Below are 15,065 nucleotides of genomic sequence, written 5' to 3' on the forward strand. Positions count from 1 at the left end.
AGTGGTGCTTCAGGTTAAGAACAGTTTCAGGTTAAGAACAGACCTTCAGAATGAATTAAGTTCTTAACCCGAGGTACCACTGTACCCCTATATACCTTTCCTGCTGCAGAGGAATAATTCTCACACATAGTTAAGAAGAGGGGGAAAATGATATTGAGATACTGTACTATAAACACAAAGCTTCCTTCTGAAGCTTGTGTCATACCTGCTAACAATATCAACCTAGACACATTGGCATGTGCAATGAATCTCTTTCACAAGTACTGATGGTTGATGGTGAAGAAGAATAATTTCATACCTGTTTTCCTAGAGATATTTTCTTGAGACTGAGCTTGTCTTATAACGCCAGCGACGGTATTCCTTACTATCTGCTCTTCACTCTGCAACAGCTGAACAACACATCTCCAAAGGTGTAATGTATCAGACAGACCTAAGTATTTACAAAAAGAAATGTTAGGAATATTTTTTAAAAAACAAAACAAAAACAGAATCATAGAATCTTAAGAGTTGGAAGGGACTCAAGGGTCATCTAGTCCAACCCGCTGTAAAGCAGGAATCTCAGCTAAAGCATTCATGGCAGATGGACACACAACCTCTGCTTAAAAACCTCCAAGGAAGGTTTTTGTATTTGTAAAATGTGCATAGCTGACAAATTGGAAGGGGGGAGGCGGATCAAAATTTTAAAATAAAAAGCTGAGGAGAAGACGTTTTACAACATTCTAGGTTACTAAAATGCCAGCTGATCTTAATGGCTGAAGTAGCTGAAACTGTACTGTCCTAGATAATGGAAAGACTCTGCAATAGGCTCTATAGATTGCTGTAAAACACACTTTGTGGAGCCGCCCTTGTAGGTGGTCTGGAAGCAGCAGCTGGTTGAGCAGGCACATTTAGGGATAGGGCTCAGGGAAATGGTCCTAAAGGAGTTGCATTGGCTGCCACTTAACTACCAATATAATAAATAATAATAATAATAATAATAATAATAATAATAATAATAATAATAATAATAATAATTTATTCATTCCCCAGCCACTCTGGGCGGCTTCCAACAAAATATTAAAATACAATAGTCTATTAAACATTAAAAGCTTCCCTAAATAGGGCTGCCTTCAGATGTCTTCTAAAAGTCTTGCAGTTGTTTTTCTTTTTAACATCTGGTGGGAGGGCGGGCGCCACTACCAATAAGGCCCTCTTGCCTGGTTCCCTGTAACTTGGCTTCTCGCAGTGAGGGAACCGCCAGAAGGCCCTCGGCACTGGACCTCAGTGTCCGGAACGATGGGGGTGGAGACGCTCCTATAGGTATACTGGACCAAGGCTGTTTAGGGTTTTAAAGCACCCACACTTTGAATTGTGCTTGGAAACGTACTGAGAGCCAATGTAGGTCTTTCAGGACTGGTGTCATGTGGTCTTGGCAGCCGCTCCCAGTCAGCAGTATAGCTGCTGCATTCTGGACTCCATGCAATCAGAGAGGGCGCTTTGGAAGTCAATAGCCCTGGTTAACTCCATATTTCAGCAGGCCACAAGGGAATCAGCTGAAAGGCCATCAACATGGGATAAACCATCCCCTACCACTCTCTGGAAACCATTTGGATCCATTAAGTGCTGGGGGCGGACCATCTGAATCAGTCCCACCTCATTGCAGAGGGGAAGGGTCGTAGAGAAGTCCAGTTGCACCAGGAAGTGATCTGACCATGGCACTTCTTTAATTTCGCTTTTACTTAGTGTCAGATCACCAACATCCATAGAGGTGAACACCAGGTCCAAGGCATGTCCATGGCTATGAGTTGGGCCAGACTCATATTCAGGGACAGCCCCATGGAGGCCATGCTTTCCACGAAGTCCTGAGCAGCCCCTTGTAAGGTCATGTCTGAATGGATGTTAAAATCCCCTAGGACAACCAAAGTAGGTGTCTCCAGGAGAACATCCACCACAACCTGAAGCAGCTTGGGCAGGGAATCCTTGGTGCAGCGGGGAGGACAGTACACCAAAAGGAATTGTGTACTGCCCCTATTGCCCAACTTCTAGAACATGCACTCAGAGAACTGGGTCTTCCCAATAGGACGCCTGGTGCAAACTAATGACTTTCTAAAAATCACTGCAACTCCCCCCCCCCCACCTGCATAAGAGAAACCTGGTGGACAAGCAGCGGCAAGGACAGGCCCATCTGCTTCATCCAACCAAGTCTCTGTTACACATGCCAGGTCAAGTCCTCCATCCACGATTAAGTCATGGATGGCAGTGGTCTTATGGATCATTGACCTGGCACTGAACAGCAGCACCTTCAGATCGTGTGGGTATCCCTTGCTGATTTCAGTATCTGTCCAGTCAAGACCAGATCCGAAGGCAGGGGTAGTCCTCAAACAACTAAACCTGCCTCCTTGGTAATGACATGGTCTGGTCTTAGCGTAACTCCTCCTCCTACCCGTGATCACTGAGATTGGTTGTCCCAGTGCATCCCCCCCGTGGAACCTGCCCCAGCCATTTTGTTGGCTGGGACCCACTCCCAGGCAGCCCTGGGACAAAATAAAACCTATATATATATATATATATAAAAGAATAAAACAATACAAACCAAAGACAGTAAAAATTACAAACATACCAAAATTAAACAAATTCCCAAACCCGACTAAACAACCATCCTACCCCCCACACCAAAAAGAATCTAAAAAGGTAAAAAAGAAATTTTAAAGCCGGCTCTTCTTATTTTCTTAATTTGCAAGAGAGCCTTCTGAGTACTGGTGCCCTGTTCTGCCGCCACAAAGTCTGCTGACACTGACTTTGTCAAGTTTCTAGTGCCAATTGAAGACACATCTATTCGCTCAGTATTTTGATGTTTAGGTTGGTTATTTTGTTTTACTTGCTATTCTGCCCAGCTGAGGTGGCTTCATTGTATATTTCATTGGTTTTAATGTGCCTTGCCCTGGGGTCATTCATTTCATTAAAAGTGAGTTAGAAATTGTTTGAATAAATTAAAAATATTAAGCATAGTCGAATGCCATAAAGCACTGTTACAGCAAATCATACCATGCAGATAGGCCCATTTTCTACTGAGAGGACAGATCTTCTTGTGCAGAGGATCAGGTGCTCTACCACAAAGTCACATCTGTTTGCTATATAACATATGCACATCCTTAAGATTTATCATGCCTCTTCCTGCTTCCAAACATAAACATAGGCTATAAGCCGACTGAAAATTAAGCATATATTCTGCTGATTTTGGTGTGTGAGTTTATCATGCGATTTGTTCTCCCACTGAAATCAGTGAAATTCAGAAGCTTAATTTTGGCTTGTTTGTGGTCATACTGCTTAATTCTATTTACTTACCCAACAGAAGCTTTTGACTGGTCAGAAAAAATGGCGTAATGCTCACAAGAATCTCTGCAGCAGCTAATCGGAGATCTGTTTGCTGTTCATCTCCGCAGAAGGAAGTGACTATGCCAACCCATTGCTTCATCTCTGATTTCACCTCCTATAAGAAAATTAATACTGGCTTTAAAAGCCTGAAGTATCCTTGTAAACTGGAGATTAGAGTAAACAAGAAGGGTCAAGCGCTATACTAAAACTGGCACTAAGACAGGAACTAAAAAGTAATAATAAACACAAAATGTGACATTCAGTTTCCACAGAACCAGCAATTCATTCGACACAGAAAAGGAAACCAAAACCATTGCTTTGCTTTTGATGAAAGAAAGAAAGAAAGAAAGAAAGAAAGAAAGAAAGAAAGAAAGAGAAAGAAAGAAAGAAAATCAAATTTGGCACAACAGCTAGGAGTTCACCACCATTGCTTTAAAAGAATAAAAACTAAGACAGCACTGCATAAATCAGCAGTGGACTCCTTTGTTAATTGTTCTGAGACAATTAACATCAAATCAATTCTGACATTGGTCTTCAGTGCAGTACTTGCTCATGCACTGCAGTCATAATTTCAGGTTTTGCATATATGAAGCAATTAACTTTATAGGTTCATCAAAATGAACCTGCAGAACGGAAACTCTTAATTTATAGTCATAGTAAATCTGATGCAGACATGATTATTAAATGAGATTTCCTTACCTCCTGCTGCTCTTGGACAAGATGGATGACCAACTTTGAGGCAAATTTGAGGGATATACTTTGAATTTCAATGCTGCAAAATAAAAGATTAACACAGATCCACAAACCTAAGTGTGAAATAAATGTCAAAGCTAGAGCAAAATGCAAGTCAACTGGCAAGCAGTTTAGCAGCAAAGAATCTCATTTTCACTTGTTACACACTTGTTACACACAATATGCTTTATTAGCTGAAGTCAGGATGAAATCTAACAGTCCAGTTTATTACAGCTGCTCTGCATGTCAATATACAACCAGAAGAAAAACTTTTGCTTAGGCATGAGGTGGTTGCGCCTTGTGGATATAGAATTGCATTAAAGTATGACAAACCCTCTTCCTCTTAGAAACCAAACTATCTAAGAAGATGGAAAGTTCTATAGAGCCCTGCCCTGTGAATCGCCCTCCCATCAGATGCCAAACAGATAAGCAACTATACAACTTTCCAAAAACATCTGAAGGCAGCCCTGTATGGGGAAGTTTTTCATGTCTGGCGATGGCTGGGGCAACCCAGTCAAATGGGCAGGGTATAAATAATAAAATTGTTGTTGTTGTTAACAACCAGTGCAAACGTGTGTAGTAAGATGCATGCCCCAATAACCTGTTTTCTATAAAAAGGGCTAGAGGAAGAATGTTGTCATAAAAGCAGGTCTAGTGGTCAAAAGGAAAATCCGCAGAAAAATACCAGCAGTTTTAAAGTTCTGCGGTAGAAAAGTTGATGCACCTGCCAAATCTAACCTGAAAGATATGAATGGCCCACGACAGACAGTAGGAAGCGATGTAGTCCTCCACCAACTGGCAAGTTCAATACCAGATTTGTTGGTAGCACTCATAACTATGTTTCGTAAAACCCTTTGAGGGCTGCTTTGCAATCAAGTGATATATAAATTTTATGAAATAAAATAAAAATATGGCCAAGTTAATTTATTAGTTAATTTTACAATATAGATTCAAAATCCAGATCTCAAAAATGAAAAGAAAAACACGCCTCCTGCGACCCCAGCTTTATGATACAGCAATAACCATTGCCCTGAAAAACTGATTTAGCATTTTAAACATGAAGATGCTGGTGAAAGAGAGAACCAGAGGAGCCCACCCAGCTTTCTGCTCAGCCTGTAATTCATGTAGACGACTCATCACTTCTTAGCCTTAGCTATGGGCTTCTAAGTATGTATTAAAAATACCATAGAGGCAAATTATTAAAAATATGACAATGTCTGGGGCTTAACAAGACAGTGAGAGCACAAATATTGCTCCTCTCCCACCCTCTGACATCAGTTTATTTTCACTTGGCAACCTGCAATCAGCAAATATAAAAAAGACAAAAGAATTTACCTGTCAGAAGCATCTGCAATATTCAAAACCCAATGCAAGAATTCTCTTGCATTCATTTTTAAAGCATCTTCTGTCTCTGAAAGCACCTTTTGCGGGTCCACATGGTATAGAGCCTCTAATACCTATATATAATAGCAACAAGGGGGGGGAAGGGGAAAGAAAAAAAATAAATTTGGCACGAATTGAATCCATTTGCTCCGAAATTATTATATGTTTTTTACAGATTACAACATTAGTCATGCTGAGAGACCCACTGAAAATGATGGGCTTAAGTTACTTGCTTATTTGATTTCAATGGATCTACTCCGATAATTGCCCACATTGGGTAGCACCCAGTGAATTTTACAGTATTTGCATCCAGAGCGGGAGAGGGGGACCACTATGTTTTTACCTTGCAAAAACATTCCGGATGCTTTTCCTTTACAGCCATCCAAAGGAGGATCTCCTCCAAACCAGACAGTAGACACAATGGAACTTTCCCCCGTTCTTCCATCACAGAGTTGGAATGTCCTTGCTTCAGCCACAGAACAGTTGCTTCTAAGACCAACAAGCGCACTTCGCAGAACTCAGAGTGTAGCAGATGTGCAACTGACAAACAAGGTTTGACTGTTTTCGGTTTGGCAGGTGAACTGTAGTTTGCAAATCCAGGATCTGAAGTCACCGTGAGCATAGACAGGAAGAGTTTGGTGATGCTCTGGAGATACTGAGGAAGTCCTGGCACTGCAGAAGAGTAGCTGATACCCGTTGCCAGTTCCGAATCGGAGATAATTGTGCCTATTTTATCCCAAAATCTGAGCAACTCTGTTCCTGGAATTAAATACGATAGGGTGGTGGGATGAGGAGTGAAAAAGGAAAGGTTGTCTTTGGTTATTACTCATAAAACTTGGAGCACAATCCAATCAAACTTGAGCACATTTAAGCAGTGAAATATTTTACCTGCTTCCTATGACATAACAAGCCCACATGATTTAACAACAGAACGTATGTTCAAATTTTGAGGGGCATTTTCCCAAGCTTCATATTACTAATGTTTCGAAAATGAGAACTACAGTGGTACCTCAGGTTAAGTACTTAATTCATTCCGGAGGTCCGTTCTTAACCTGAAACTGTTCTTAACTTGAAGCACCACTTTAGCTAATGGGGCTTCCTGCTGCCGCCGGAACACGATTTCTGTTCTTATCCTGAAGCAAAGTTCTTAACCTGAAGCACTATTTCTGGGTTAGTGGAGTCTGTAACCTGAAGTGTATGTAACCTGAAGCATATGTAACCTGAGGTACCACTGTATTTCTTCAGAATTACTCAAGTTTTAAGTTCAACAATTATTTTGGATATTTAAGTAACATATTAAAATTTTCAACATCAGTAGCTAAAACACTAATAAGTAGAATCTGATGGTCTCCCCCACAACTCTGCAAACATGCAAGTATTACATAGTTTCTTCAGGGTAATGAATACAGGGGAAAGAAAACCCCCCGAACTGTATTGCATGCCATAGGAGAAGCATTTCACATCTGTGCACAAATGGGGAACTGGAAGCCTCAACAAACTTAGCCATTTTATTTTATTTATTGCAGGGGGTTGGACTCAATGGCCATGAGGGTCCCTTCCAATTCTACAATTCTATGATTATTTATTATGACATTATTCACACACAGATATTTATTTCAGTCCAAAGGCCCACAAAAACATTTTCAAAAGCAAAATAAAACAGAAATACAAGGGAAAGGGTTCCAAGGTGGCCGCTATGTTTTATCCAGAGCATGTAGGTTTCTGTTTCTTAGTACTTCCAAGAGGAACCTAGCCATGGTAGTATCATTTGACCTATCTCCAAGGAGGTACTTAAGGTGGAATTTATAACATCATCATCATTTATTTATAACCCGCCCATCTGGTTGGGTTTCCCCAGTCACTCTGGGCGGCTCCCGATAGAATATTAAAAACACGATAAAACATCAAACATTAAAAACTTCCTTAAACAGGGTTGCCTTCAGATGTATTCCAAAAGACAGATAGTTGTTTATTTCCTTGACATCTAATGCGAGGGCGTTCCACAGGGCGGGGGCCACTATCGAGAAGGCCCTCTGCCTGGTTCCCTGTAACCTCACCTCTTGCAGGGAGGGAACCGCCAGAAGGCTCTCAGTGCTGGACCTCACGTGTCCAGGCTGGACAATGGGGGTGGAGACGCTCCTTCAGCTATACTGGACGGAGGCCGTTTAGGACTTTTAACGTTAGCACCAACACTTTGAATTGTGCTCGGAAACGTACTAGGAGCCAATGTAGGTCTTTCAGGACCAGCATTACATGGTCTCGGCGGCCACTCCCAGCCACCAGTCTAGCTGCCGCATTCTGGATTGGTTGTATCTTCTGGATCACCTTTAAAGGTAGCCCCATGTAGAGTGCATTGCAGTAGTCCAAGTGGGAGATAACTAGAGCATGCACCACTCTGGCGAGACAGTCCACGGGCAGGTAGGGTCTCAGCCTGTGTACCAAATGGAGCTAGTAGACAGCTGCCCTGGACACAGAACTGACCTGCACCTCCATGGACAGCTGTGATCCATTCATACCACACCTTTTCTCCAAGGTCAAAGTGGAACATAAAGGTTTCCCCCTTTCCATTTTATATTCACAACCACCCTGTAAGTTAGGTTAGGCAGAGATGGTGGTAGGTGGCAGGTCCATGGTCACCTAGGAAGCTTTAGGGCTGAGTGAAGATTTGAACCTTCCTAGTGCAACACTCTAACCCATGGATAGGCAAACTAAGGCCCAGGGGCCAGATCCAGCCCAATCACCTACTAAATCCGGGCCACAGACTGTCCGAGAATCAGCATGTTTTTCCATGAGTAGAATGTGTCCTTTTATTTAAAATGCATCTCTGGGTGGCATAGGTATTCATTCATTTCCCCCCAAAATATATACTCCAGCCCCCCACAAGGTCTGAGGGACAGTGGACCGGCCTCCTGCTAAAAAAGTTTGCTGACCCCTGCTCTAACCACTCTACAACACTGCCTCTACACTAGGGATGGGAGGATCTGTCCATTTTTGTTCTTTCAGCTCCTCATGTTTCTTAAAGTGTGAAATTGGTAGACTTGTGTTCCAGAATCAGATTTCTCCCCCATCCATACTCTACATCAGTTGATACAATCATTGCTCTAAATTGACAATGGACAATCACTGCAAAATGTCTTGTATAAGATGTCTTATAGCCTTTGTGTGGCTGCTGTGAACGAACAGGAGACTGGAAACTCCTAAACCAGGCAGTCCAGATGTGGATTGTCCAAAACATATGTTCAGAAGGCTGCTGGGGGCAGCAAATTAGGAATACCAGCATCCAGCAGCTCATATGTGTTTTAGGCTCTGATTTAGACAACTACTTCACCGTTTGAGGGGTTTAGACCCTTTTTGGCTTCCAGTGGTCATCTATTTAGTTGGGGAAGGGGAGACTAAGCAAACCCAAATGTTTTCACAGACCTCTGGGGTGCTATTTCCATATGTTTGTAGCATCTCAAGCCACAGCCAAACATTTCTGACTTTCCCTTTTACTCAACATTTTCTCAAAAATGTCTTTCCCAGAAAAACAAAAATCTCATTACAAATGAGTAAATAATCCCTGCGCTTCTACCCCTGATGAAAATACCCTTCCCTACTTCTATTTACTTCTGCCTAACTTAAAACAAACTCTTTTCCTTGGCCAATGCTATAACTTTTATTAAACCAACACATGTATTAATTTCTAAAGTAAATGTCTGGCTCCGTAACTTAAGGTGAATTAAAGAGGCACTTCTGTTCAGACAAAACTATGCTGCTGGAAGCACGGCTGTTAACATTTTCTCTATACCAGGATGAAGAAAGATGAAAAAGGAATAGGAAGGAAGACAAAAAAATATTAAAGGTAGGATGGGAATTATACACATTGATATGCTGGGCATGACCAGAAGGTATATTCTGCCCAGAAAAAAAGTGTTGCTTCAAAACATAGCTATGCTTTTTCCAACTGGAAGCTGATCTAGCATCTTAACAAAAATGATGCAAAGCCATTAAACTTAAAATCAAGACCTGAGGATTAAAGCATCAGGGTGACTCTTGTTGAAGACAGGATGGTGAACCAGATGGCCCTTTGTTTCTGGCATTCCAATGTTGTTGTTGTTTAGTCATGTCCGACTCTTCGTGACCCCATGGACCAGAGCACGCCAGGCACTCCTGTCTTCCACTGCCTCCCACAGTTTGGTCAAACTCATGCTGGTAGCTTCAAGAACACTGTCCAACCATCTCGTCCTCTGTTGTCCCCTTCTCCTTGTGCCCTCCATCTTTCCCAACATCAGGGTCTTTTCCAGGGAGTCTTCTCTTCTCATGAGGTGGCCAAAGTATTGGAGCCTCACCTTCAGGATCTGTCCTTCCAGTGAGCATCATGGAACTTTGAAGTGTCAGGCATAGCCCTACTGGCTTTAGCCCAAACGTAGCAGAGTTTTCCTGCACAGCGAGGAAGCTAGTTGTGGCAGTAATGACTAGTCAGCTAGACTCAGAATAACTATTTACAGGATTTATTAAAAAGAAAAAATAAAACCAGCAGAGTTTCTGCATACAAATAAAAGCAAAATAAATCCTCTCTTTCTTTCTATCTCTCTCTCTCTCATAACCATACACAGCACTTCTAACTCCTAACACACCTCACACCAAACTGTGCTAGCAATCCCTTGATAACAGAGTTGAGTGCTGCTCGTTAACCAATCAGAGCGAGTAGTTTCTAGGTCAAGCAGACCTGGGCTTTCTGCCAAGAGTAAATTGCCACCAGCTGGAGTTAATTGGTGAAGCTAGAATCTGCAAGTTTCCCACGAGAACCACTTAACAGAACTGAAACCGAAACTGAACACCCCCTCACAGATTCTGCTGAACAATTAACACCAAATACACCTATGTAGAAGATCATTTTTCCAGCAAACCTAAACCCTTGCACATTCGCTTGTTCTTTACCTTTGCCAATGGTTTAGTTAACACATCTGCTACATTTTCTTCACTTGATACATAAGTACAGGTGATTACATTGTCTTGTACACAGCAACGTACATTTTGGTATTTTACAGAGATATGTTTGGAACGCGATTTGAAACCCTCTGTTTTACTTAATGTTATACAAGCTTGATTATCAATGTAAACTTGTACTGGTTCTCCACAATTTACATTTAAATCTGCTAACAAATGCTTGAAATAAATCACCTCGTTGCACAATTCACTCAATGCGGCGTACTCTGATTCCGTTGATGACACACTTACAATGTCTTGCTTGCGTGACCGCCAGCTGATTAAAGCTCCACCGACCATTATGACTAGTCCTGTGACAGATTTTCTATCTGGCAAATTTCCCCAGTCACTATCGCAGTAGCAACTCAACATTTCATCCTCTGAAGAATTTAATTGTAACATATAGCCAATTGTCTGCTTGAGATACCTCAGAACTTGTTTTACCCCTTTCCAGGCATTTAGTGTGGGTTTTGAGACCAATCTACTTAATATGCCTACTGCATAGCTAATATCAGGTCTGGACCACTGTGCTAGATACAATAAACTTCCAATTACAGAGTGATATACATCAGGATGTTCAAATTCAGGACTCTCATCTATATGAAGTGTTTTTATGAAACCTGGATCCATAGGCACCGCTGCTCCTTTGCAATCCTGCATCCTGTATGTAGTCAGTAGTTGTTTAACTTTGTTCTGCTGACTAATTAGACAGCTGCCATCTTGGGCCCAGCACACTTCCAACCCTAGATATGTCCTAACCGGGCCTAAGTCCTTCACTTTGAACTTACTGGACAATTGCTTGGCAAATCTTTTAGTTTGTTTATCTGTTTTACAGGCATACAATACATCATCTACATAAATCAGACAAAACTCTTGATCACTGCCTGTACCACGTACATAAACACAATTGTCAGCTGTACTCTGCTTGAAACCAAATGACACTAAGGCCTCGTGGAAACATTTGTTCCAAGATCTTGCAGCCTGTTTGAGACCGTATAGAGCTTTGTTTAATTTTAACACTCTATTGGAACCTGTCTCATAACCAGGCGGTTCGGCTAGATACAGGTCTTCTGATATTGGTGCATGTAAATATGCAGTCTGAATGTCAAAATGGTTTAACAGGAGTTTTCTCTTTGCTCCAAGCGTTAAAATCAGCCTTACACTGTCCCCCTTAGCAGTTGGGGAAAAAGTTTCGTCATAATCTTTTCCAGGCCTCTGAGAATATCCTTGAGCCACTAAACGAGCTTTGTATTTGTACTCTCCTGTCACCAGAGGTTTAAGTTTGTACACCCACCTGCAGCCTACAATCTTTGCCCCCTCAGGCGCTGCTACTGGTGTAAAAACCTTGTGCTCATTCAGAGAGGACATCTCTTCCTCCATTGCCTGTTTCCAGCGCTCTGCCTCCTCCTTTGGTAACTTTAACACCTCCTGAAAACTCTTGGGTTCTGCACTTACACTAAACACATTTGCAGTATCAGGAGAAAAACGCACCGGAGGCACTCCTTTGTTTTGTCTTTTAGATCTTCTGGGAGAAAATTTTTCTTCTGACCCACTTTCCTCCTCAGAACTATGACCTCTCTTTTGTTGCTTAGCAACTGGTCTTTGGCTAACTCCACTTTCTTGAGAGCTCTTATCTGAACTTTCCTCCCCCTGAGACTCTGATTCTCTATGTTTACCTTCAGAGTCATGAAGCTCCTGGGAAGGTTCAAACCAAACCTCAGTATTGGCATGTAGTCTCTCCCAGCCACTATGTTCACAAAAACTGGCATTCCTGGAGATCACAATGCCATTCGTCCCTTCAGCAAAGCGGAAACCTTTTCCCAGCTCCTGGTAACCCACAAACACTAACTGTTTGGTCTTAGGATCTCCCTTCTTTCTCATTTGTTTCGGAATTAATACCCAGGCTTTTGATCCAAACACATGCAAATGGTCAATTTTGGGTTTTTTCTGAAACAATTTAAAGTACGGGGTTGTACCTATTGTTTGATGAAAGAGCCTATTTTGGAGATAACACGCGGTGAGCATGCTCTCCCCCCAATAAGACATGGGCAAATCAGCATCATCAAGCATGGCAAACATCATATCTTGTAAAGATCTGTTTTTTCGCTCTGCAACGCCATTCTCCTCTGGGGAAAAAACGTTCGTTTTTCTATGCCCAATGCCACGCTTTTGTAACCAATCTCTAAAGGCATTTGACATAAATTCGCCACCTCTGTCCGTCTGAATCCTTTTGAGTTTAATGGACAGAAATCTTTCCGCAGATGCCACCCAGCCTTTAAACTTAGTGAACACGTCACCCTTATTCTTCATGGGAAAAACCCAAGAATAACGCGTGGCGTCATCCACAATTGTTAGTGAAAAGCGCGATCCACCCCTGCTTACAGCAAATGGACCAATTACGTCCATGTGAACCAGCTGTAGCGGTGACTCACTAACTCTGTCACTTCTGGGGTAAGAGACTCTGTGGGTTTTAAACTTTTTACAGACATTACAATCAAGGTACTTGTTACAACTCTTTAAATTACCCCCATCAGCCAATTCAGACATTTTTAGTACACTTTTCCAGCAAGCATGCCCCATTTTCCTATGCAATAAGTGCACACAGTTGTCATGTATAGCTTTGTTATTCACTGCAGGCTGAGATTTACTGACTACTGCTGCAACTTGAGATCCTGCTTTAAGCCAAAACAAGCCTCCCTCTGACTTAGCAGTGCCTAAAATCTCACCAGCCTTCTTAATAATGCAACTGTCTCCTTCAAAATACACTTTAAACCCAGCTTTTAGCAAACAATCTACAGACATCAGATTGCTCCTTAATGACGGCACACAAAGTACATTTTGCAGGCATTCACGAAGACAAGGAACAAAAACTGCACCCCCCGAAATCACTTCGGAAGTACTTCCGTCTGCTAGAGCCACCTGGCTGCGCTGTGCTGAGTTCTTGGAAACAAACAATTCATCTGAATTTACGATGTGGCGAGACGCTCCCGAATCGACCACCCAGACCGCTTGTTTCTCATCAGCAATCTTGACCTCGCCGGTCACCAGCTGAGCCGACTGTTTTCGTTTGAAGAATTTCCTTTTACGCTGCTGCTGCTGCTGATCTCGTCTCTGCTCCTGCACCGGCAACTGAGACTTGACCAACTCCGGACATTGTCGTTTTAGATGCGCTGAAGACCCACATCGGAAACAACGCCTAACAGCAAACGCTGACTCCTCACCGGTACGCTGCTCTTGCTTCACCTCTGGCACGGCATGAGAACTCCTTCCAAACCGTCCACCAGTAGAAGCCTCTGCAGCCAACGACCTTTCTTGCCTCTTCTGCCATTCTTCAATCAAACGCCCAGTAACGTAACTGACTGATAAATCACGCTCCTGTATGCCTTCTAGAGACAAAACTAAATTATCCCAGCTTTCCGGGAGAGAACTCAAAATAATAGCCACCTTCTCCTGCTGGTCTAACGCACAGTCTCTTTCCTGTAGCGCAGCAAACTTTAACTGTAAACTGTGTAGGTGTTCCTGCATTGTAACCCCAGGCTGTAACATTGCCTTGTACAATGCCTTGCGAATGAACAGCTTGGAAACCGCTGTCTCACGCACATGGAGTTCTTTAAGTGCTTGCCACACACCTCTAGCTGTCTTGATTCCCCTCACATAGGGCAACTGGGAATCTTCCAGCCCCAAGACAATTGTGGCCCTTGCTCTTTGGTCTTTATCGAGGTCTTCATCATCAGGCTTCGCAGGAAACTTACTCACCACTTGCCAGAGACGATCCCTCTGCAGCACTGCCTGCATGCGTTCCGACCACAGCAAGTAATTGGAGTCATTCAGACGCTCAAAAGCCATCTGAACTGGTTGTGAGGTCATCTTGAGAGCAATGTCCCTGGAACCCGGAACCAGCTACTCACAACCACCGAGAGAGAAAACAGGAACCACAGCACCCAGCACTCACACGCTGCAGCTGTTGTCCTTGTGTCCGCTGCGTCACCAGCTCACCACGGTCAGGAACCAGCCAGAGTCCATCTGCTGCACCAACAGGAACAACAACTTCTGGAACTACTGGAACCAACACCGTTGATGCTGACACCACCGCAACTCAGGCTGGCAGCACAATGCCCATAACCTCATGGAACTTTGAAGTGTCAGGCATAGCCCTACTGGCTTTAGCCCAAACGTAGCAGAGTTTTCCTGCACAGCGAGGAAGCTAGTTGTGGCAGTAATGACTAGTCAGCTAGACTCAGAATAACTATTTACAGGATTTATTAAAAAGAAAAAATAAAACCAGCAGAGTTTCTGCATACAAATAAAAGCAAAATAAATCCTCTCTTTCTTTCTATCTCTCTCTCTCTCATAACCATACACAGCACTTCTAACTCCTAACACACCTCACACCAAACTGTGCTAGCAATCCCTTGATAACAGAGTTGAGTGCTGCTCGTTAACCAATCAGAGCGAGTAGTTTCTAGGTCAAGCAGACCTGGGCTTTCTGCCAAGAGTAAATTGCCACCAGCTGGAGTTAATTGGTGAAGCTAGAATCTGCAAGTTTCCCACGAGAACCACTTAACAGAACTGAAACCGAAACTGAACAGAGCACTCAGGGCTGATTTCCTTCAGAATGGATAGGTTTG

The 15,065-nt window shown here is 42.7% G+C and overlaps 1 protein-coding gene across 3 annotated transcripts in view; it reads right to left on the reverse strand.

The window, feature by feature from the left end:
* The window catches only part of THADA (THADA armadillo repeat containing), a 166,733-nt gene that overhangs the window by 21,794 nt on the left and 129,874 nt on the right, over window positions 1-15,065 (reverse strand). For 2 of the 3 annotated variants that reach the window (XM_081185941.1, XM_081185942.1), the window contains exons 32-36: window positions 5,813-6,240; window positions 5,422-5,543; window positions 4,054-4,126; window positions 3,325-3,469; window positions 299-430 (exon numbers count right to left, since the gene is read on the reverse strand). In XM_081185941.1, coding sequence (XP_081042067.1) covers window positions 299-430; window positions 3,325-3,469; window positions 4,054-4,126; window positions 5,422-5,543; window positions 5,813-6,240 — 900 coding nt within the window. The remainder of the gene's footprint in view (window positions 1-298; window positions 431-3,324; window positions 3,470-4,053; window positions 4,127-5,421; window positions 5,544-5,812; window positions 6,241-15,065) is intronic. The other variant, XM_081185943.1, reaches the window with a different exon arrangement.

The sequence above is a fragment of the Podarcis bocagei genome (genome assembly GCF_964188305.1).
Source record: "Podarcis bocagei genome assembly, chromosome: 3".
Taxonomy (NCBI): Eukaryota; Metazoa; Chordata; class Lepidosauria; order Squamata; family Lacertidae; genus Podarcis; species Podarcis bocagei.